At 46.1% G+C, this 21,618-nt stretch overlaps 1 protein-coding gene across 30 annotated transcripts in view; it reads right to left on the minus strand.

Annotated features, from left to right (window-relative positions):
* The window catches only part of LOC141146869 (uncharacterized), a 204,109-nt gene that overhangs the window by 132,109 nt on the left and 50,382 nt on the right, over positions 1-21,618 (minus strand). Inside the window, exon 1 of one of the 30 annotated variants that reach the window (XM_073633603.1) lies at positions 933-1,335. The exons of 28 other annotated variants lie outside the window; for them this stretch is intronic. In XM_073633603.1, the coding sequence (XP_073489704.1) occupies positions 933-977 (45 nt within the window). In that variant the 5' untranslated portion in view covers positions 978-1,335. Of the gene's footprint in view, positions 1-932; positions 1,336-21,618 lie in introns of those variants that run through there. One more of the 30 variants, XM_073633612.1, reaches the window with a different exon arrangement.

Here is a 21,618-nt window from a genome sequence, read left to right on the forward strand (position 1 = left end):
GACCAGATGTGGAAGTTCACCCACTCGGACACCGCTAGGGAGAGGCTGCCAGAAGTAGTGACAAATAAGGATGAGCTCCGGCGTGTTCGCACACCCCGCGTGCTCAGCCCGCCAGGAAGTCGGCACGGCGCTGCGCTAATCACAGGCAGCGAGACATTTCCCGATCTCTGCAGCTGCACATCGGGACATTGAGAAAATGGCAAGCTGCATCTGGGTTGCAGGTGACGATGATTAACAGAATATGCATAAAAGACAGCTGAAGTATCGGTATCGACCCTGAAAAACCAATATCGGTCAATCCCCCCCAGATCAAACTGCCGCGACTTGGGATCCGACTTGTGAGACCCCCAAGTGAAGCGACATGTGAAATCCCATGTTAGTCAATGAGAGCTCTGTCAACATTACTGAAGTTATTCCGACATTAGAAAAAGGTTCCTGCACTACTTCAAGGTGACTTGTTGTGTCCATAGACTTTAATGGAAGTCACCTCCAGGTCGGATCCTCATCTATATTATTGATGTGATTTAGATCTGATGTTACAGGAAGAATAAACCCGGGTATTCCCTGAAAGTCACATCAAGTCGCTAACAAATCAGCACACAAAGTCGCACTGCAGGTAGCAGCATTGTGAACCGAGTCTTTCCCAATCAAGTTTCTAACATGACAGCATGAGGTAACCCATCCACTTGTATAAGGTGTGGGAACACACAGGTGTGAATGGGGCCCACTAATCACAAGTAGTCATTTGTATGCGGTCAGTGGGGCTCTTGTATTACATGGTGATTGTACAATCAGATTGCAGGGTGTGTGTGGTCAGCACTGGGTGACGTCCCTGTACTTCCACACCACCCAGACCCATAGAGACCCCACTCCTCAGTAAGGCGCCCCCTGGTGGGCTCTGCCCCCAACCAGCACACACTCAGCTCTCTTACCACATTCTGAGCCTCCAGGCTGAGGCAGTCCGATATGTCCTGCATGGCGGCTCCTCCGGCAGCCTTCCTCTCATGTACTCCGCTCGGTCACACTCCGGCTCCGGGTTCAGACGCTTACAAGAGGATTATTCCGGGGCTGCCAGTCATGTGCCGCCCCCGGGAGGGGTGAGGGAGGCCGGGCAGGTGACTCAGTGAGGAGAGCAGAGCACACACCGGCCGGACAGGTGGAGGAGGTGCGGGAAATGTGCATACAGGAGACAAGTTCCTCTCACTGACTCAGCACCGCCCCCTAACTGACACACAACTTCATGACATCTCCCTAACAGGAGCTCTGCCTCCTACCAACAACCTGTGTCCGAGCTTCCTTCCCCGCCACCCCCTGACTGGGCGACATGTGTGGGAGGTGGCTGCAGTCACATGACCCCCGGCGGCTCTAGTTACTTCACGGGTCACCAGTGTGGAGAAGTTCTACCTCAGCACTCACTGTGCCCCTTCCAGTCACAGTCATGTTCAACACTACAGACTGCATTAAAACACTGTCATACAAATAGTACAAGAAGTATCCTAAACAATAGAAAATAAACCTCTCAGGACCCACACCGTGTATCTGAGGAACCTCATCCCCCGAATGAAAAGGAAAAATCACGACTACAAGCACTCTGCCTGCTAACCTTATCCACCTGAAGACCAGGCCTTACTGACACTTTTGTATACATGTGAAAATCTTTTTTTTTTTGTTGCTAGAAAATTACTTAGAATTCGCAAACATTATATATATATATATATATATATATATATATATATATATATATATATATATATATATATATATATTTTTTTTTTTTTTTTTTTTTTTTAAGCAAAGGAGAATAAATTGGTGGGTTTTGTAATTTTTTATGTCACACGGCAGCAGTTTTTCAAACACAAGTTTTGTGGGAAAAAATACACTTTTAAATTTTAATGCAAAACAACATAATGCATAACCCATTTTTTAAAAAAAATATAAAAGATGATGTTACGCCGAGTAAATAGATACCAAGCATGTCACGCTTTAAAATGGTGCACGCCTGCACAGCGGCGACAAACAGCGTCAATTTTACAATCTATAGGCAATGTTTTAAAATCCATTACAGGTTACCACTTTAAATTTACAGAGGATGTCTGGTGCTAGAATTAATGCCCATGATCTGACGTTCATGGCGATACCTCGCATGTGTGGGACGATCGCTGTTTGCATGTGTACGGGACCGACAAACGCGTTTGCCTTTGTGCGCAGGCACCGGGCACTTTAAACTTTTTTATTTCTTTAATTTAAAAACATTTTTTTTTTTTTTTACACTGTTGCTTCAATTTTTTATTTTTTTCACATTATTATTATTATTATTATTATTATTTAAGGTACATATACAGTATCTCACAAAAGTGAGTACACCCCTCACATTTTTGTAAATATTTTATTATATCTTTTCATGTGACAACACTGAAGAAATGACACTTTGCTACAATGTAAAGTAGTGACTGTACAGCTTGTGTAAATTTGCTGTTCCCTCAAAATAACTCAACACACAGCCATTAATGTCTAAACCGCTGGTAACAAAAGTGAGTACACCCCTAAGTGAAAATGTCCAAATTGGGCCCAAAGTGTCAATATTTTGTGTGGCCACCATTATTTTCCAACACTGCCTTAACCCTCTTGGGCATGGAGTTCACCAGAGCTTCACAGGTTGCCACTGGAGTCCTTTTCCACTCCTCCATGACGACATCAAGGAGCTGGTGGATGTTAGAGACCTTGCACTCCTCCACCTTCCATTTGAGGATGCCCCACAGATGCTCAATAGGGTTTAGGTCTGGAGACTTTCTTGGCCAGTCCATCACCTTTACCCTCAGCTTCTTTAGCAAGGCAGTGGTCGTCTTGGAGGTATGTTTGAGGTCGTTATCATGTTGGAATACTGCCCTGCGGCCCAGTCTCCCAAGTCTCTGAAGGGAGGGGATCATGCTCTGCTTCAGTATGTCACAGTACATGTTGGCATTTATGGTTTCCTCGATAAACTGTAGCTCCCCAGTGCCGGCAGCACTCATGCAGCCCCAGACCATGACACTCCCACCACCATGCTTGACTGTAGGCAAGACACACTTGTCTTTGTACTCCTCACCTGGTTTCCGCCACACACGCTTGACGTCATCTGAACCAAATAAGTTTATCTTGGTCTCATCAGACCACAGGCAAGGTTCCAGTAATCCATGTCCTTAGTCTGCTTTTCTTCAGCAAACCAAGCTTTCTTGTGCATCATCTTTAAAAGAGGCTTCCTTCTGGGACGACAGCCATGCAGACCAATTTGATGCAGTGTGCGGTGCATGGTCTAAGCACCGACAGGCTGACCCCCCACCCTTTCAACCTCCGCAGCAATGCTGGCAGCACTCATACGTCTATTTCCCAAAGACAACCTCTGGATATGACGCTGAGCACATGCACTCAACTTCTTTGGTTGACCATGGCGAGGCCTATTCTGAGTGGAGCCTGTCCTGTTAAACTGCTGTATGGTCTTGGACACCATGCTGCAGTCTCAGTTTCAGAGTCTTGGCAATCTTCTAATAGCCTAGGCCATCTTTATGGAGAGCAACAATTCTTTTTTTCAGATCCTCAGAGAGTTCTTTGCCATGAGGTGCCATGTTGAACTTCCAGTGACCAGTATGAGAGAGTGAGAGCAATAACACCAAATTTAACACACCTGCTCCCCATTCACACCCGAGACCTTGTAACACAAACAAGTCACATGACACCAGGGAGGGAAAATGGCTAATTGGGCCCAATTTGGACATTTTCACTTAGGGGTGTACTCACTTTTGTTGCCAGCGGTTTAGACATTAATGGTTGTGTGTTGAGTTATTTTGAGGGGACAGCAAATTTACACTGTTATACAAACTGTACTACTCACACTGCACTCACTACTTTACATTGTAGCAAAGTGACATTTCTTCAGTGTTGTCACATGAAAAGATCGAATAAAATATTTACAAAAATGTGAGGGGTGTAGTCACTTTTGTGAGATACTGTATATTGCCATCAATTTACGCTTTACATATACATTGTACATTCACATCGGTCCCTACCCTCAAGAGCTTACAATCTAAGGTCCCTAACTCACATTCATATCACTTTTATTACTGTCACAAGGAATGTAAACATCTTTGTGACAGCAATAGGCATGTGACAGGTACTCTTTATGGAGGGATCTGGGGTCTAAAAGACCTCAAATCCCTCCTCTGCACTTGAAAGTATTCAAAACGCCAAGATCTGCGTTTTTGAATACCTAAAATCTTCAAAAAATGGTGCCATTGACAGCCAGGTAAACCAGAAGTGATGTCCAGTCATCGCTTCCTGGGTTAGCGTAGCGGAGACTCGTTCAAAGCCAATTCCGGTGTCCTGTCAGAAAGCCGCTACTCATTAGAAAATGCAACGGAAGTGATGTTTTGTTGCAGCCATCTTGGTACACCCACACTCGCCTGCAGTAAGCCTATAGTGAGAAGGCAGCAAGCGGACATCTTTTTACACCCACCGAAGTCTTGCATTTCATACGTATTTTTAACAGTAAACTGAGCTTATATAGTGAAATAGGCCTGATTCACACCTATGCAGGTTGCAGTTTGCATATTCCAGGTGCAGTTTGTGTTTTTCGATACACATTTTTGATCCATTGAAGTCTATGGAACCAAAAAACAGAAAAAAATCCCTGGCACTTTCCATAAAATGCACAGATGTGAGCTACATCCATAGGAAACCATGGTAAATGGACTGTAGCGTGTTTCTGAAAAACTGAAAAAGCACAAAAAAATGCATAGGTGTGAACCAGGCCTAAAGTAGCAATGACTTTACTGATGTGAACCCATAGGTCAGTTTTACTGTGTCACCTTGATGACCAAGATCCCATATTCATGTCCTTATAATACATTTTTAATTCCTTTCATCTTTGTAATCATACAAAAGAAGAAATGTGATGCACAAAAACTCATGAATAGTTACAAGCATTCTGACATCACAACTTGTCTTTCTTGCTTTACTGTTTGTAATACCTGCATTCTGATTGGCCAAAGTACAGGGCACAACTGAACAGTAAAGCCCGGAGGGAGAGAATAAATGAAAGATAGTGCAGGGGCGGCATGACAGGGTGAGAAGGGGAAGCAACTATGGGGTTAAGGATTGTAGGTGGAGAATAGGGGAGAGGTAGGATTGGTTGGAGTAACAGGATGAGGAGGGGTTTGTTGGAGTTTATTTAAGGGATAGGTGGGGTCTTCTGGGCAGCAGAGGAGGGACAGGTGACAAGTAGGCAGTTTATTCCACGCTGCTGCTTGTCACGAAATATCAGAGTATGGCCTGGGTGGACAGGATCCTGGCATGGCTGCGGGCTTCGGCAGCTTCCAAGGAGCCAGAGCTTTAAAGCCAGGTATCTGCCCTGCTAGAGGACCAAGCGTTCGGGTCAGTAGTGGGGGGGTAGGACATCCCATGCTCCCGGCAGTCTTGGCCGCCGGAGTGTTTTTCCCCTGGACCCCCCCCCAGCTTTGCGCCAGTGTAGGAGCCCCGCCCGGGACCCGTCAGGACCACCGGCGACGCGATCACAAGCTTCCGCAGGTGGTGGACCTGGATGGAATCCTCGGTGTAGGTGGAGCTTGGCGGGCGGGGCACCAGGAAGCGTGTGCACGCCTCCTCCGCCCAAACGGCGTCACTGTCCAGAGCTAGCGGACTCCTCCCCCTCTGATTCTGTGGAAAGGGGGAGTCTCGGCGTGGGAGGAGCAATGTCACGGCCGCCTGGCCGTTACCAGCCGCACCCGGTGGCTCCAATGTGTCGGCGACAACCCCTGCCAGGAGAGAGAGGGGTGGAAAAGACAAGGAAAAGGCGGAGACAGCGGGCCGGGGTACTTTACGTGCTGGAGGTCTGCACAGCATATCAATGGGCGGATCCGGTGTGGGGAGGCAGAGCCAGGTACGGCACCGATCTACAGCATCCGGGCCTTCCTCGCACAGATCCCAGAAGTGCGGTCAGAGGGTGAACTGTCCTGCTCTAAGAAGACGCATTGCAGGGACTGTTGGGGGTCCCCCCAGTCAGCCTGGTAAGTCGACTAATTTACTTAACAGCTCTGTTGGCAATGTATTGGGTAGTTTGTTGGGGGTAGCTGATGGGAGCGTGGTAGCTCCCCACGGTGCCACGTCGCGGGTGGGGTCCGGCCCACAGGTGGCCGGTGATGCACCTGCCGCATCCAGCACGGATGCGCAGTTGCAGGATTTATTAGGGGGCTGCGAGATTTGGTGCATTGGTTTGCGGGGGGAAAGGGGGCAATTCCCCGCAGGTGGCTCCGTGGGTTCAGCCGAGTGGCGGAGTAGTCGTGGACGGGATAGGGATGGGACCCAGTGTGGTACCTCCTCCCCTCCCCCTGGTTACGGCGGTAGCACCCACTACCACGGGGCCCGAAGTATCTCCCCCAGATCAGGTGGCTGCTGTTGCGGCCCCAGGGGAGAAGGCCGAAACTTCGCAGGAGCTGCCGGGAAAGGTGGACGCTGTGTAGATTGCAGACGTAGCTAAGTGCGAGGTTTATGTGTGCTTTGAAGGGCCGTTAGAGGCATACTTATAGCAGGATGTCCAGGATAAGATTTGCAAGGGTGAGTACGTGGAGATTTTCTCCCTGCTACCTCTTGAGAAGTTTAACCTGGATAGGGTTAAGCCCGATGACTCGAAGTAGGAGGATGAGGAACGGCGGCGGTACAGACTGATACCGAGGACAGGCGTTTGCCATTATGGCGAGTATCATAGGGGAGAAGAACCTAGAGCACTGTTCAGCGCTCTTTTGTTATATGGATGCTGCCAGGGAGGCCCATAGAGTATACGAGGGATCTGCTTGGCTGTGGTACGATGAACAGTTCCGGCAGCGGAGGGCCGTCCATCCTACCCTTCGGTGGGACCACAAGGACATCAGCCTCTGGATGCGCCTCATGTCCTCAGCGCGGGCTCCAAACCAGTACTGAGGACTTTTGCCAATTGGCTACGGGCGTTTGCCATTATGGCAAGTGTCATAGGGGAGAAGAACCCAGAGCACTGTTCAGTGCTCTTTTGTTATATGGATGCTGTCAGGGAGGCCCATAGAGTATACGGGGGATCTGCTTGCGGTATGATGAACAGTTCCGGCAGAGGAGGGCTGTCCGTCCTTCCCTTTGATGGGACCACAAGGACATCAGCCTCTGGATGCGGCTCTGTCAGGGCTGGGCTCAGCCCTTCCTTCTCTGAGCTGGCCGCTCAGCTGTCGGCTAATTGCCAGCTCCCATTTCTCTACACAGTTACCCAGCTGTTGTTAATTCTGCTCGTCAGTCCTGCCTACTTAAAGTCGTCCAGCTCACTTGATCTCTGCCTTCCCCTTTGTCAACATCACAGAGACTTTCTGCTTCGTTCCTGTTGAAGACTTGCTCAGCTGACGTTCCTTCTGGCTCCTGATCCTGCTTGCTGTACTACTATGTTTATCTCTGGCTCTCTGACATTTGCTTGGCTGACTACCCGATCCGGTTACTGAACTCTGGCTTGTTTTGACTACGCTTACTCCGTTTACCTTATTATTAATATTATTAAACAAGTGTGGTTTAACTGTACTTCTGTCTCTGTATGATTCATGGTTCCTGATAGTAGGCGAAGGCCATGAATTCAGAAGATACAGTCAATCCACTTGTTGGTAATATTTTTTCCAGATTGGATGAGCAAAATCACCGCATGGATCAGTTTACCATAGCGTTACAAAAGCTCCTGAGTGGCACGGCTCACCTGAAAACTCCCACTGTGGCTGCTCCGGAACAACCTGAGTTGCAGGCCGTCCCTGCTGCTGCGCCAGTCTCTGTGCAGGCACCCGCCTCAAGTATTACCTCTATAAGAGGTATGTTTGGTTCCGCTACGCTTCCCCAGCGATTTGGGGACGATCCAGTTCAATGCAGAGGGTTTCTCAACCAGGTTGAGATTTACTTTGAGATGCTGCCCCAGACGTTTCCCACTGACAGAAGCAAAGTAGGTTTCATGATATCTTTTCTTTCTGAGAGAGCCTTGGCCTGGGCAAACCCTCTATGGGAGACGCAAAAACCTGTTGTCTTGAGTTACCCTGACTTTGTGGCCTCCTTTAAAAGGGTAATTGACATTCCCGCACGCTCTGCTTCTGCTGCCAAGTGCCTCATGTCCATCAAACAGAGTACGAGAACCGGTTCCGACTACGCCATTGAATTCCGTACTCTGGCAGCAGATGTTGCTTGGAACAATGAGGCCCTCTTGGCTGCTTTTTCTCATGGTCTCTCGGATTCCATCAAGGATGGGATAGCAGCCCGAAATATACTCACTGAGCTGGAGAGGTTGATCATGTTTGCCATCCTCATTGACTCCAGACTTTAAGGAGCGCTTGCGGAAGCCTCCTGTACGTTTCCCTCCGAGCTTTGCCGTCCCACCTGTGTCTCCCTCACCTCCCATGCCTCCTGGTACCGAGTCGGTCAGTGAAGATGAACCCATGCACTTGGGCTTCACGCATCTCTCTGCGGAAGAGAGAGCCTTTAGGAGGAGGGAGAGATTGTGCCTTTATTGTGGCCTGGCAGGTCACTTTTTGAAGTCTTGTCCTACCTGTCCAGGGAACACCCGAACCTTGACGTCCTGTCATGGACAGACCTTAGGTGGCGTTGTTTCGTCCCCAGTTATCCAGAACGATAAGCCCCTGGTTTCGGTCATCCTTTCTTGGGCTGAGTCGTCCATCGAGATACAAGCTCTAATTGAATCTGGGGCTGCAGGCCTGTTCATTGATGCTGTCTTTGTATCGCAGCACTCGATTCCGCTGCAGCTGCGTGACACTCCACTTGCCATTGAGGCTCTTGACGGGAGACCTCTACAGCCTGCCCATGTGACTCATGAGACGGTTCCGTTGTCCATGGCCGTAGGTGCTCTTCACCATGAGATAATCCAATTCCAAGTTATTTCCTCACCTAGGTTTCCACTGGTTATCCTTGGTTACAGAGGCACAACCCCTCTTTTGATTGGCTCCATGCTGAGGTTCTCTCCTGGTCACCACAATGCAGTGAGACATGCTTCCAGAAGGTAGCCAAGGTCCTGTGCACCTCTTCACTCTCCTCCCTGCCGGAGTAGTACCGCGATTTTAGCGATGTCTTTGACAAAGGTCAAGCTGGTAGTTTGCCTCCACACCTCCCTTATGATTGTGCAATTGACCTTCAACCTGGTGCCATACCCCCTCGTGGCCGGATTTACCCTTTGTCGGTCTTGGAGGATAAGGCCATGGAGGAGTATGTTGCAGACGCACTTTCTCAAGGTTTCATCCGCAAATCCTCGTCTCCTGCTGGTGCTGGTTTCTTCTTTGTGAAGAAGAAGAGAGGTGAACTGAGACCTTGTATTGATTATAGGGGTCTCAAACGTTTCACGATTAAGAATACCTACCCAATTTCGTTGATTACAGAGTTATTTGACCGCCTCAAAGGAGCAACGGTTTTCACAACGCTTGATTTGAGAAGGGCATACAATCTTGTGCGGATTAAGGAGGGGACGAGTGGAAAACTGTGTTTAATACCAGAACAGGCCATTATGAGTACCTCGTAATGCCTTTTGGCCTTTGTAATGCCCCTGCAGTTTTCCAGGAATCTATTAACGATGTCCTCCGAGATTTGTTGCAGTTATGTGTGGTGGCTTATCCCAATGATATCCTCATATTTTCCAAGTCCCTGGAGAGCCACCACACAGATGTCTGTCGTGTGCTTCAGAAACTAAGAGAAAACAATGTCTATTGTAAAGTGGAGAAGTGCGAGTTCCATCGTGAATAGGTTAAATTCCTGGGCTATGTCATTTCTACTGCTGGTTTTTCGATGGACCCAGATAAACTTTCGCAGTCCTACAGTGGCCCAGACCCGTGGGTTTACCAACTATTATCAGAAGTTTATTCGTAACTTCTCGTCTCTGGTCAAGCCCCTGACTGATATGACCAGAAAGGACAGTAACCCACAGAGTTGGTCTCCGGAGTCCATTAAGGCCTTTGAGAGTCTCAAGGCTGCCTTTGTTTCTGCTCCTGTGTTGGCACATCCTGATCCTACGTTGCCTTTTATCCTAGAAGTTGATGCTTCTGAGAGTGGAGTTGGCGCCCTTCTGTCTCAACGTCCTAACTCTGAGAGTGCTATGCATCCGTGTGGCTACTTTTCCAAGAAATTGTCACCTGCAGAGTGCAATTACGAGATTGGTGACAGAGAGCTATTGGCGATCATTTTAGCCCTGAAAGAATGGAGGCATCTCCTTGAAGGTACCACTGTGCCAGTTCTCATTCTTACTGACCATAAGAATCTCACATTCTTGTCTGAGGCTAAGCACCTCTCTCTCCCAGAAGGGCGCGATGGGCTCTTTTCTTGTCGAGTTTTAATTACAGTGTCTCATTCTTACCCGGTACTAAGAATGTAAGGGCTGACGCCTTGTCACAACAATTTTCCTCCACTTCCAAGTTGGAGTCGGTTCCTGTGATTCCTCCTGATCATATTCTGGCTACGGTTTGCACCAGTCTTACTTCTCCTTTGGGTGACAAAATTCTTGCTGCTCAGGTCCATGCTCCTCCTGAGAAACCTTGTGACCGCTGCTTTGTCCCAGAGAGTCTCTGTACTGCCGTGCTCCAGATTTACCATTCTCCCAAGGCAGCTGGCCACCCTGGGAAGAATCAACTCGTTTTGGGCCATTTCCCAACAATTCTAAGAAGTGGGGTTTCTGTTGGCAGTACAATGAGGGCTCTTGCAATTTTGCGAGCTCCTGTCGTTTTAAACATGAGTGCTCCGGGTGTGGAGGTTCTCATCCCAGGTCCCGATGTTTTAAAAAAGGCAGGGGACGTGCCGGTGAGTCTGGAAACAAAAGGGAAGACGCCGGTGAGGGGAGAAAGGGTACAACCTTTCCTAAATAGGTATCCGGACCGTGAGGCTGCGGGGTTGCTGCGGAAGGGGTTCTTGGAGGGTTTTAGGATCCCTCATCCTTGAGTGCGGTTCCGCCTATGGCGCGGAATTTGCATTCCGCTTTACAACATCCTGGGGTGGTCTCTGAAAAACTGAGTAAGGAAGTAGCGATGGGTCGCATTGGCGGGCCTTTTACGGTGAAGCCTTTGCCGGATTTAGTGATTTCGTCTCTGGGGGTGGTGCTTAAGAAGGAGCCGCACAAGTTTCGCCTTATCCATCACCTATCCTTCCCAAAAGGAGGTTCGGTCAACGACGCCATTGATCCGGAGGCGTGTACAGTTTCATACACTCCTTTAGACGCAGCAGTTAGCTGGCTTTGCCACTACAGAAAAGGGGCTCTGATGACGAAAGCGGACGTTGAATCCGCTCTTCGTTTGCTCCCTGTCCATCCGGACAGTTTCCACCTGCTGGGATGCTGCTGGCAGGATGAATTGTACGTAGATCACTGCTTATCCATGGGCTGCTCAGTTTCCTGCGCTTTATTTGAGATGTTCAGTTCCTTTGTTGAATGGGTGGTCCGCGACGTATCAAGGATGAATTCCGTCATCCATTACTTGGATGATTTCCTTTGCGTAGGGCCTCCTTCTGCTAAGGTGTGTGGGATACTTTTGTCTACATTACAGCACATTGCAGCCGGCAGATTCGGTATTCCCTTGGTGGAGGATAAGACGGAGGCCCCGACTACCATGCTTAGTTTTTTAAGCATAGTGATCGATTCGGACACTAAGGAGTGTTGGTTGCTGGAGGATAAATTGTTGGCCCTCAAGGCGGAGATCTGTGGGACATTGGGACTGCACAAGATCCAGCTTAGGAAGCTACAATCCCTGTTGAGTAAATTTAACTTCGCATGTCTCATTATCCCCATGGGCAGGGTTTTTTGCAAATGGCTATGGCTGCTACGGCGGGGATAAAGTCCCCTACACACTTTATTTGTCTTAATCGGGAATATCAGGTGTACTTGAGGGTGTGGCACACGTTTTTGGAAGAGTAAAATGGGAGATCGGTTTGGATGTCGGGGCCGGTGAGCAACTTCGACTTGGAGCTTTTTACAGATGCTGCAGGGTCTTCAGGTTATGGGGCCTTCTACCAAGGTCATTGGAGTGCAGCCCCTTGGCCGCATTCCTGGTTAGATGCAGGTTTTCTCGCTAACATGGTGGTCCTAGAGCTTTTTCCAGTAGTGCTGGCCATGGAAATCTGGGGCGAGTTGTTTCGAAACTTGAAAATTTGGTTGAATTGCGACAACATGGGAGTGGTTAAAGTCATTAACCGCATCTGTTGCGCCACATGGTGCTTCGCTGCCTACAATTGAACATTTTTCTGTATGCTGTTCACCTCCCTGGGGTAGACAATACTCTAGCTGACTCATTGTCTCGGTTTCAGTGGGACAGGTTCCAAGACCTGGCACCAGCAGCCGAGCAATAGGGGGTTCCTTGTCCCGGGTGGCTGTGGGAGATTGCCTTGGAGCCATCACTGGATGGATCAGGAGGTCAGTGAGTGTGGCTACGTGGACAGCCTACACGGAGGTATGGCGGGAGTGATTGGAGATGTTGAGGCTAGCTGGAGTGGATCAGGTAGATTCGGAGGTAAGGCTGATGGTCCTTTACTTCGTCTCTAGGAACATTGAGCAGGGTGTGTCGGTGTCCACCATATAGAAGAAGCTGGCAGGCTTAGCATTTTTCTTTAAGTTACAGGGCGGGGTGAATTTTACAAAATATTTTTGGGTTCGACAGGCAGTAAAAAGATATCAGAAGTCACATAACCGCAGGGATGCTAGGCGACCTGTGTCCTTTGCTAATTTGCAGGCCATTTTTGCACGGCTGGGATTGTTATGTTCATCCAGCTACGAAGTTGCCTTATTCAAGGCGGCTTTTTCACTGGTCTTTTTTTGGGGCATTTCGGATTAGCGAGCTGGTCAGTCCGTCTGGGAGGGTTCAGGGGGGTATTTGGCTACAGGATGTGATCTGTAGTAGGGACAGGTTGCGCGTATTGCTGCACAGGTCAAAAATGGACCAGGAGGGCAAGGGTGCATGGGTACAACTGCTTCCCTTGCCAGGTTCCCCAGTTTGTCCGGTGAGGGTGGTGAGGGAGTTTTTGGAGGTTCGCCCGATAGTGGGGGGGCGTTTCTGTTACATGGGGATGGGTCTCCATTGTCCAAGTTTCAGTCTATAGCCATTTTCCGGAAGGGTCTATGGGCGGAGGGTTTGGAGGAAAAACAGTATGCCTCGCACTCCTTCCGTATCAGGGAGGTCACAGAGGCCGCTCAGTATGGGTTGGATGAGGAGGCTGTTAAGCGGATTGGGAGATAGGACTCCAGAAGATTCCGCACTTACGTTCGCACTCATTTGTTGGCTGATTAATTGTTGAAAAATGGTGCGGGGGGGGGAGAATTTATCATACTGGGCTAGTATTCATGGTGGTGTGGGTGTTATCTAGAGGTTTTGTTCTTTTCTTTCAGATGGGGTACAGATACGCCTCGTCTGGATCTTGGGCCACTCTTATGTTTTTTGGGGGGCCAGGCGAGCTTACGTTAGGCCGGATGGCAGGCAGCTAGGTATTTCCAGGAGGGATTCGTGTGTCCGCTGGTTGGGGGTACCGGGGATGATGTGGAGCAGGGTTGTGCACGAGGTGCATCACTTTGCACGCTTGACAGGCCACTGGACATTCTGGTACTCCATGTTGGTGGGAATGATCTGGGGGTTCGCTCCAGTGGGGAGTTCATTAAGGAGGTTAAATTCGATTTCCTGCGGCTCTGTACAGCCTTCCCGGATATGCTGGTCCTGTGGTCCGACATGGAGGCTCGGACGACTTGGCGTATGGCGCGCTCGGTAGCAAGAATTAATAAAACTCGGATAAAAGTTAATAAAGTGGTCGGTCAATTTTTTTATTCAGAATGGGGGCATGGTCATTCGCCATTTAGAATTGGAGTCGGATACTGGACTGTACCTAAGGGGGGATGGGGTCCATTTATCTGCGGTGGGTGTTGATTTGTGGTCCCTGGGGTTGCAGCATTCAACATGCATTGCAGGTGTGGAGGGGCCCTCAAGGATAAGGTGTCACCCTAGTGGGCGGTGGCAGTGGTTGGTCTTTTGACGGTGGAAGAAAATACGGTAGTGATGGAAGTGTGGGGGACGCATCGGTGGTATGTGCCCCTCTTGTTTATTCCAGTTAACTAAGGTTAGCTGGAATACGGTAATGGTTGCACTGTGGGTGTGGGTTGTCTCCGAGCTGGTGTTTAATGGCTGGAGCCTTAGTATGGTAAAAGGTCCCGCAGTTTTACAAGTGGAACAAGTTGGAATTCTGGGTGCCGTCAAAGACCAACAGGCTGAGGATTGTTAGTTGTGTTTCAGAAGAAAAAGAACAACAAGGGCGCCACTCTAAGTGCAGTATTTAAAACAAATTTAATACATCTTTAAAATAGGTACTCACAAGGGTACATGTAAACAGGCATGTGGGTAACAAATAGGTGGTGCCAGGTATCCCGAGAGTAGTGTCCAGTCACATCGTGTAGTGGCGTTCTTCACACGACAGAGGCCTGAGGAAGGAGCGTCTATCTCTGCACGAACTCGGAAGTGACCCCATTCCCCTGATCACAAGTAGTGCGTTCCAGCGGCAGGAAATACCGATCATCCAGCAGCGCAGCCTGTCGTGTGAAGAAGAACGCCACTACACGATGAGACTGGACACTACTCCTGGGACACCTGGCACCACCTATTTGTTACCCACATGCCTGTTTACATGTACCCTTGTGAGTACCTATTTTAAAGATGTATTAAATTTGTTTTAAATACTGCACTTAGAGTGGCGCCCTTGTTCTTTTTCTTCAGTACCCAGAGGATTGCTTCTTCCATATCCACAGGGCTGCCTTCTATAGTTGCTTTCAAACACTATGGACTACAATTCAGTTCCTTTGGACTTTTAGCAGCTCAGAGTCTGTTTTGTCTTAATTACCCATTATATTATTATAGTTTCCAGTTTGTTATAAAAGTTTGTAGCTGTGTATTAATCTTCCCAACCACTTCATCCTCTCTCTACTAAGAGCAATAAGGCTGGTGGTTACAACTGTTTCTAATTGTGTTGAACTCAGCGCTCACATCCACATGTTGTTTAGTTGTGTTTCAGATGTTGGAAAAATAATGTGAATTTTAATAAGTTGTTTTTGTTAAAAAAAAAGGCTGCTATGGCCATTTGTACTTCAGTTCATGTGTGGTCTCATTAATTTAGGTAATAGCAAGGGGTATGGTGAGTACTTATGGTCGGCAAACACCAAAGAAGGTGGGACATCTGATCTAAACTGGTCATTTGGTTTGAATTGCATTTTATCCTAGATTTTACAGGAAGAGAAATTAGCAACATGCACATACATAATTTCTCTTGGCTGGCTCCAAACCATGTGGTCTATGGGCGTGTTCACATGTGCAGCTATTATTGTTGCCCCTCTGAAAAGCGTTTGACAAGTGGTGAGTAGGCGATATGTCACACCTCCTCACTGCCTGTTTTAAAGCGGTAGTAAACTTTGTAAAAAAAAAGAATGTCACCCTGCAAGGCAATGTCATAATGTGCTAGTAAGTGATGCATACTAGCACATTATGAGAGACTTACCTTAAAACGAAGCCCTCCAGCAGTGCGCTGTCACAGTTGACAGGGCTTCCATCTTCATCCAGTCTTCCAGGTTCGCGTACTCCGGCCGTCTGCACATGCGCACGGGAGTCACTGTTTACGGCACAGACCTCTGAAGGAAAGGCACCCTATGCTGTTCCTTCAGAGTGTATTCGCCGGTGACGTCACCAGCTTCTGCTCCATGGAATATCTCCTAAACGGTGCACATATAGGAGATATTCATTTTACCTACAGGTAAGCTTTATTATAAGATTATCCTGTAGGTAAAAATGGCAGACACAACTTTACTACCACTCTAACACTCAAATTATGACCCTCATACTGAAACTGTTTGCATTGCACATTGTTGCAGGGCAATTAAATGGGTTGCGTTCAGTGATGGTATCGCACACTGAATATGTCAGTGATGTTTTACAGCCCTGAATGGCTGCATGCCTTAGTTTAGACGGGTGGTTGGGGGAGGTAAAACGGCAGCTCAAACACCTGCTTTTACCACCCTCTGAGCCTTCCATTTGAACAAGCCCTAAAGCATCTAGTAAATGGTAACATAGTATGGTAAAGGCAGGGAAGGTGTCCAATAATCTATAGCCTAGGATAAACAATTCATTATGGTACAATATTTCTCTTTTCTATACACAGAACTCACCACTGTATATTGTATGCAACTAATGTGAGACGCTCTATTAATAACATCTGAGGCTAGCAGGGAGGGCGGCTGATGACTTCCACAGACACACCCTGCTCTGGGCTATTTTTGTATGTATATTTTTTTTTCCAGGCAAAATGGGAAGGTGACAGAGGAAAGAATGAAAATGCTGGATGTTAAATTGATATAAATTATAGACTTCAAATCTGGGATTGAGCAAAACATGTCACTGAAAAATACTAAACATCTATAAAGCTCTAGCATACAGTATGTATGTGCTAAACCTAGATATTGAATAAACAAGTGTCCATAAAGTGTGAACAACTGGTTCTGTTCTAAATAGTGCAGATGAATTCCTTGATGAACATCCAGTAACAATGAGTATAATTGATGTTTATTTTGATCACCCAAGTACTCCACCGATATAGATATAAAATGCCTGATTACCAGAGGTCTAGACTCCAAATCATAAGAGTCTAGACAGGCGTAATATGCAAGTATAGAAGGTCCAATCAGCTTCCTCTATAATATTGCAGGTGGTGGTACGGTCATGGCTGATGGTAAAGTTTACTCCATAGTAGGGCAGAAATCCGGTAAAAACAAGCATTAATAGATCCAAGATATTGCAGAAGTCGATCGACCAGTATACAGGATTGGCATGCGTGGTACCTCACGGACATGGACTCCAACCGACGTGTTTCGTTAAAATAAACGGCCTAATTTCCTAATGTGGGGTACACATGAGAAGGGTTTTTTTGCGTTCAGTCCAGCAGGCTGAACTAAAGAAGACTGAGAGATCACCGTACTTACACAAGCGATGATAGTGTGGTGATCTCCCCCACTGTTCTATTGCGTTGTGACAGGGGGGTACCCCCCCCCCAATCGAGCACACTGATCAGCGCTGGTAGTCATTGGCTGCCAGCGCTGATAGGATGGCGGTCGGATGCTGGTTTTCCAGCATGCCCATTCGACAGAAACCAGTCATGAGACCGACTTTTGTCGAACAGACAGCTGTACACACGGGCCGAAATTTGCTTGCTTCCTGACAAATCGATCATTTTCTGACGATTTTCAGCCTGTGTGTATCCAGCTTAACCCCTTTAGGTCCGCCCTATAGCAGTTTTACTGCTACAGGGCGGCACCTGTGCGCCTGATCATATATATATACTGTATAAGCTGATCACTGGTCCCCAAAAAGTGTCTGAATGTCCACCGCAAAAAAAACGTAAAAAATAAATAAATACCATAGTTTGTAGATGCTATAACTTTTGTGCAAACCAATCAATACATGCTTATTGGGATTTTTTTTTTACCAAAAATATCTAGCACAATAGGTTTTGGCCTAAATTTATGAAGAAATTAGATTTTTCAATTTTGTTATCGGATATGTTTTATAGCAGAAAGTAAAAAATATTGTTTTTTTTGTTTTTTTTTTCAAAATTGTCAGTCTTTTTTTGTTTACAGCGCAAAAAATTAAAAATGCAGATGGTCAAATACAACCAAAAGAGAGCATTATTTGTGGGGGGAAAAAGGACATAAATTTGATTTGGGTACAGCGTTGCATGACCGCGCAATTGTTAGTTAACCACTTGCCGACCAGCCACCTCAGTTGCACTGCGGCAGAATGGCACGGCTGGGCGAAACGACGTTGTGTAACGTCGCTTCACCCTGTGGCCACTAGGGGCGCACGTGCCCCCCACTCGCCCGCCAGGCTCCCGCGATCGCCGCTGACACATGGAGAACCGGAATCTGTGTGTGTAAACACACAGTTTCCGGTTCTCTGAGGGGAGAACAGACAGATCATCTGTTCACACAGAGTATGAACAGCGATTTGTCATCTCCCCTGCACAGTCCCCTCCCCCCTTCAGTTAGAACACACACTAGGGAACACATTAACCCCTTGATCGCCCCCTAGTGTTAACCCCTTCACTGCCAGCGATATTTTTACAGTAATCAATGCATTTTTATAGCATTGATCGCTGTATTAATGCCAATGGTCCCAAAAATGTGTCAAAATTGTCCGATGTGTCTGCCATAATGTCGCAGTCCCGATAAAAATCGCAGATCGCCACCATTACTAGTAAAAAAAAAATTCATAATAAAAATGCCATAAAACTATCCCCTATTTTGTAGACGCTATAACTTTTGCGCAAACCAATCAATATATTATTGCGATTTTTTTTTTAACCATAAATATGTAGAAGAATACATATCGGCCTAAACTGAGGAAAAAAAAATAGTTTTTTATATATTTTTGGGAGATATTTATTATAGCAAAAAGTAAAAAATAATTAATTTTTTTAAAATTGTCGCTCTTTTTTTTGTTTATAGCGCAAAAAAAAACGCAGAGGTGATCAAATACCACCAAAATAAAGCTCTATTTGTGGGAAAAAAGGGACGTCAATTTTGTTTGGGTGCAATGTCGCAGGACCGCGCAATTGTCAGTTAAAGCGACGCAGTGCAGAATCACAAGTGGCTGAAGCGGTTAAAGTAATGCAGTGCCGTGTCGCAAAAAATGGGCTGGTCGTGAAGGGGGTACTGTAAATTTTCTGGAGGTCAAGTGATTAAGGCTGATGTCAGACAGTGTCACATTTAAGCTGAATTCACATTATAGAATTCTAAAACTGTTGTGTTTTGTTAAACAGTACCTGCCTATAATTACATTTACCTTTATTTCCTTACCTTTCCTTATAACTATCATTATTGACAATTGTTGCATAACCCCTGCTCCAATATTGCTGTCCTGAGGTCTGACGGTATCATTTTTTTCATACCATCTAGGGGTCAAATGCAATATTTTATACTTTAAATCAAGGAAAAACATCTGACCAGCAGAGGAAATAGCCTAAAAACTTTTGTTTGTTTTTTTGCCCCATTCGAATGTACAGTGTACATGCATTGTGTTTTTATTTTTCATTTTCTTTAAATAGACTATATCATTATCTAAGCAGTAATCACAATTTATTACTGAATGTAATTCTTACAAGCTGACAACCAGGCTAAATATTTTAGTATATGGCAGGCAGCACATTCTAATCCTAATGTTATCAGCATTACACGCTATAATGGAATCTAGAGCATGTGTAAGATCTGATAAGAAGCTCTTACAAGTACTCTTGTTCTTTGTACTTTGCTGCAGTGAATACAATTGTGACCTGTGCAGCTACAGCGTCTGCTATAGTTATTACAAGGTGTACACTTTTTTTGTCTGATTTCCTTTAGATTTACCAAAACCATGTAGTGCAAGGGCCTGCCTGATTGCATACAAATTGGAACCCCTAAGGTTTGATCACATATTACAGGGAGTCCCCGAGTTACGAACATCCGACTTGCAAACGACTCCTACTTACGAACGGGACGGCGGGCACATTCGACGGAACCTTTTCGAAGGCGGGCACATTCGACAGACCCTTTTCAACGGCGGCCACATTCGATGGAACATCGGAAAACTACATATCTGCCGTTCTGCCCATGGTGTTCCGACTTACGTACCTTACATATTCGACTTAAGAACAAACCTACAGTCCCTAGCCCGTTCGTAACTCAGGGACTGCCTGTATATGGTTTTGGTAAATCTAAATGAAAAAATCTACCATTTGAAGAAAATTGTATCATGCGTATCCAGCTTTACTATCTGCTCCAAGGCTACAAATTACAGGTGGAGTTGTTTGATAATGCAATAGAAGACACCAGCACTCTGCGCTGGGCTCGCTAGATCCATCTCTTCAGGCGGCGGTTCTGTTAAGGATAATTGTGGTCTCTGCGGCGGATTCGCCACAAGATCACTGTTATCAGTGGCGGGAGAGGGGCCCCCTCCCGCTGCTCTCCCGTGCCCTCCGCCACTTACTGGAGCCATTGGCAGTGGTGGAGGCGATCGTTCCTATCTGTGGCTGGGTATGGATACGAGTGGGGCTAAGATGGCCCCCACCCATCTCCATACCATAGCAGGGTGGAAGCAACGTCAAAACGTCACTTCCGCCCATATGTCTTAAAGGCACATTTTTTTGTTGTCATTTTTTTCAAATGACATTTTTTTTTTCTTTTATTGCATTTAAGTCCAAATATGAGATCTGAGGACTTTTTGACCCCAGATCTCATATTTAAGAGGACCTGTCATGCTTTTTTCTATTACAAGGGATGTTTAAAAGTGACCCAATTTTTTTTTTTTTTTAAACAGTGTACAAATAAATAAAATAAATAAGAAAATTTTTTTTTTTTAAAGCGCCCCGTCCCGACGAGCTCACGCATAGAAGCGAACACATACGTGAGTAGCACCCGCTTATGAAAACGGTGGTTAACCACTTGACAACTGGGCACTTAAACCCCCTTCCTAACCAGACCAATTTTCAGCTTTTGGTGCTCTCACATTTTGAATGACAATTACTCAGTCATGCAACACTGTATCTATATGAAATTTTTGTCCTTTTTTTCACACAAATGGAGCTTTCTTTTGGTGGTATTTAATCACCGCTGGGTTCTTTATTTTTTGCGCCGTAAAAGAAAAAAGACCGAAAAATCTGTAAAAAAATACATTTTTCTTCATTTCTGTTATAATATTTTGCAAATTAGTAATTTTTCTTCATATATTTTGGCCAAAATTTATACCGCTACATATCTTTGGTAAAATTAACCCAAATCGGTGGATATTATTTGGTCTTTGTGAAAGTTATAGAGTCCAAAAGCTATGGTGCGAATATCTGAAAATTGATCACACCTGAAGTACTGACGGCCTATCTAATTTCTTGAGACCCTAACATGCCAGAAAAGTACAAATACCCCCCAAATGACCTCTTTTTGGAAAGAAGACATTCCAAGGTATTTAGAAAGATGCATGGTGAGTTTTTTGAAGTTGTCATTTTTTCCCACAATTCTTTGCAAAATCAAGGTTTTTTTTTACTTTTTTTTTTCCCCACAAAATTGTCATATTAGCAGGTTATTTCTCACACACTGCATATGCATACCACAGATTACACCCCAAAACACATTCTGCTATTACTCCCGAGTATGGCGATACCACATGTGTGAGACTTTTACACAGCGTGGCCACATACAGAGGCCCAACATGCAGGGGAGCACCTTCAGGCGTTCTGGAGCACCCAGGCCAATTCTGACATTTGTCTCCTACATGTAAAAATCATCATTTATTAGCTAGAAAATTACATAGAACCCCAAAACATTATATATATATATATATATATATATATATATATGTTTTTTTAGCAAAGACCCTAGAGAATACAATGGCCGTCGTTGCAACTTTTTATCTCGCACGGTATTTGCGCAGCAATTTTTTAACGCGTTTTTTTTGGAAAAAAAAACAGTTTTGTGCTTTACAAAAACCAAAACAGTAAAGTTAGCCTAATGTTTTTGCATAATGTGAAAGATGAAGTTACGCCGAGTAAATAGATACCCAACATGTCACCTTT

Source organism: Aquarana catesbeiana, linkage group LG06 (genome assembly GCF_042186555.1).
Source record: "Aquarana catesbeiana isolate 2022-GZ linkage group LG06, ASM4218655v1, whole genome shotgun sequence".
NCBI classification, from domain to species: domain Eukaryota; kingdom Metazoa; phylum Chordata; class Amphibia; order Anura; family Ranidae; genus Aquarana; species Aquarana catesbeiana.